The 1,170-nt window shown below is 31.7% G+C and overlaps 1 protein-coding gene across 1 annotated transcript in view; it reads left to right on the forward strand.

The window, feature by feature from the left end:
• Nucleotides 1-1,104, forward strand: part of LOC103602909 (integrator complex subunit 8-like) — a gene marked incomplete at its 3' end in the record, with an annotated part of 19,831 nt that extends 18,727 nt beyond the window's left edge. Inside the window, 2 exon segments of the mRNA XM_008587354.1 lie at nt 710-780; nt 929-1,104. Of these exon segments, the coding sequence (XP_008585576.1) occupies nt 710-780; nt 929-1,104 (247 nt within the window).
• Between the last annotated feature and the right edge of the window lie 66 nt (nt 1,105-1,170).

Here is a 1,170-nt window from a genome sequence, read left to right on the forward strand (position 1 = left end):
TTTTTTTTTTTGGCAGCTGGCTGGTATAGGGATCTGAACATTCTGTATTTCTTTGTGTCAACATAAAGAATATTTGACTATTTTTTGAGGTCGGGGACTTTCACACTAATACTTTATTTTGGCTTGTAAATACAATATGGGGAGGAATCCTAATTTAATGAATAAATTCAGAATAATGTTATAAAAATATTATTTGTAGATAACGAATATTACCATGACTAGTTTCAGTTATTCTTTGTTTTCACTATTTTTAAACCTTGGTTACCTTCTTAACCACTGGTTCTATATTAATTAGAATTTAGTTATTGATCATTCTTTAAAACTCTCACTTACAGGAGCTACTCATTCCTAAAGTTTATCACTTCGTACAATTTCGCAACATACTTATAAATTCTGAGAGAACTCTGTAGTGTATATATTAGCACACGGTACACACACACACACACACACACACACACACACACACACACACACACACACACACACATATAAATACCTGCAGTTATTAAAATAGTCACATTCTACTCCCTGTCTATAATGGATTGTTATTCCAGGGTCTCATTTCTTTTCTTAAATTAATTAACCAAATCTGTGGTTGGTATATGGTTGAAACGGGAAAATTCAGTTGTTTTTATCTGTAAACTTTTCAGATTATAATCAACATTTTTTTAAAGGACTTAAGTCAAATGAACATTACTCAAATTCCTAGGTGTGTGCGAGATCAATAAATTTAGAAAAAGCTTCAGAGTCTTTGAAAGGAAATATGGCTGCTTTTCTAAAGTAAGTATGTTTCTTTTATTTTTAAACTTTGAACTTAGTCCTGTGAAAAAAGTATCTTTTATTATTTATCTTTTTGTATTTGTTCTGCATATCTTATAACTGGGCAGTAACTGGTATTTGAGAACCAGTTAAGTTCAAATTTGTGTAGCCACATGAAACTTTAGGTTTNAGATCTACAGTATGTTTTCATGATTTCTTCACATGAGCTTTTCATTACATTGTTGAAAGATGAAGAACGAAAGCTACTTGTTGATCAGATGAGGAAGAGATCCCCTAGAGTAAATCTGTGCATTAAGCCTGTAACTTCATTTTATGATATCCCAGGTTAGCTCTAGTCTGCCAGCTAAAATGTTGGCACATTTTGCCCCTTTATTCAAATTAATATTGGAA

Source organism: Galeopterus variegatus, unplaced genomic scaffold (assembly GCF_000696425.1).
Source record: "Galeopterus variegatus unplaced genomic scaffold, G_variegatus-3.0.2 Scaffold4346, whole genome shotgun sequence".
NCBI lineage: Eukaryota > Metazoa > Chordata > Mammalia > Dermoptera > Cynocephalidae > Galeopterus > Galeopterus variegatus.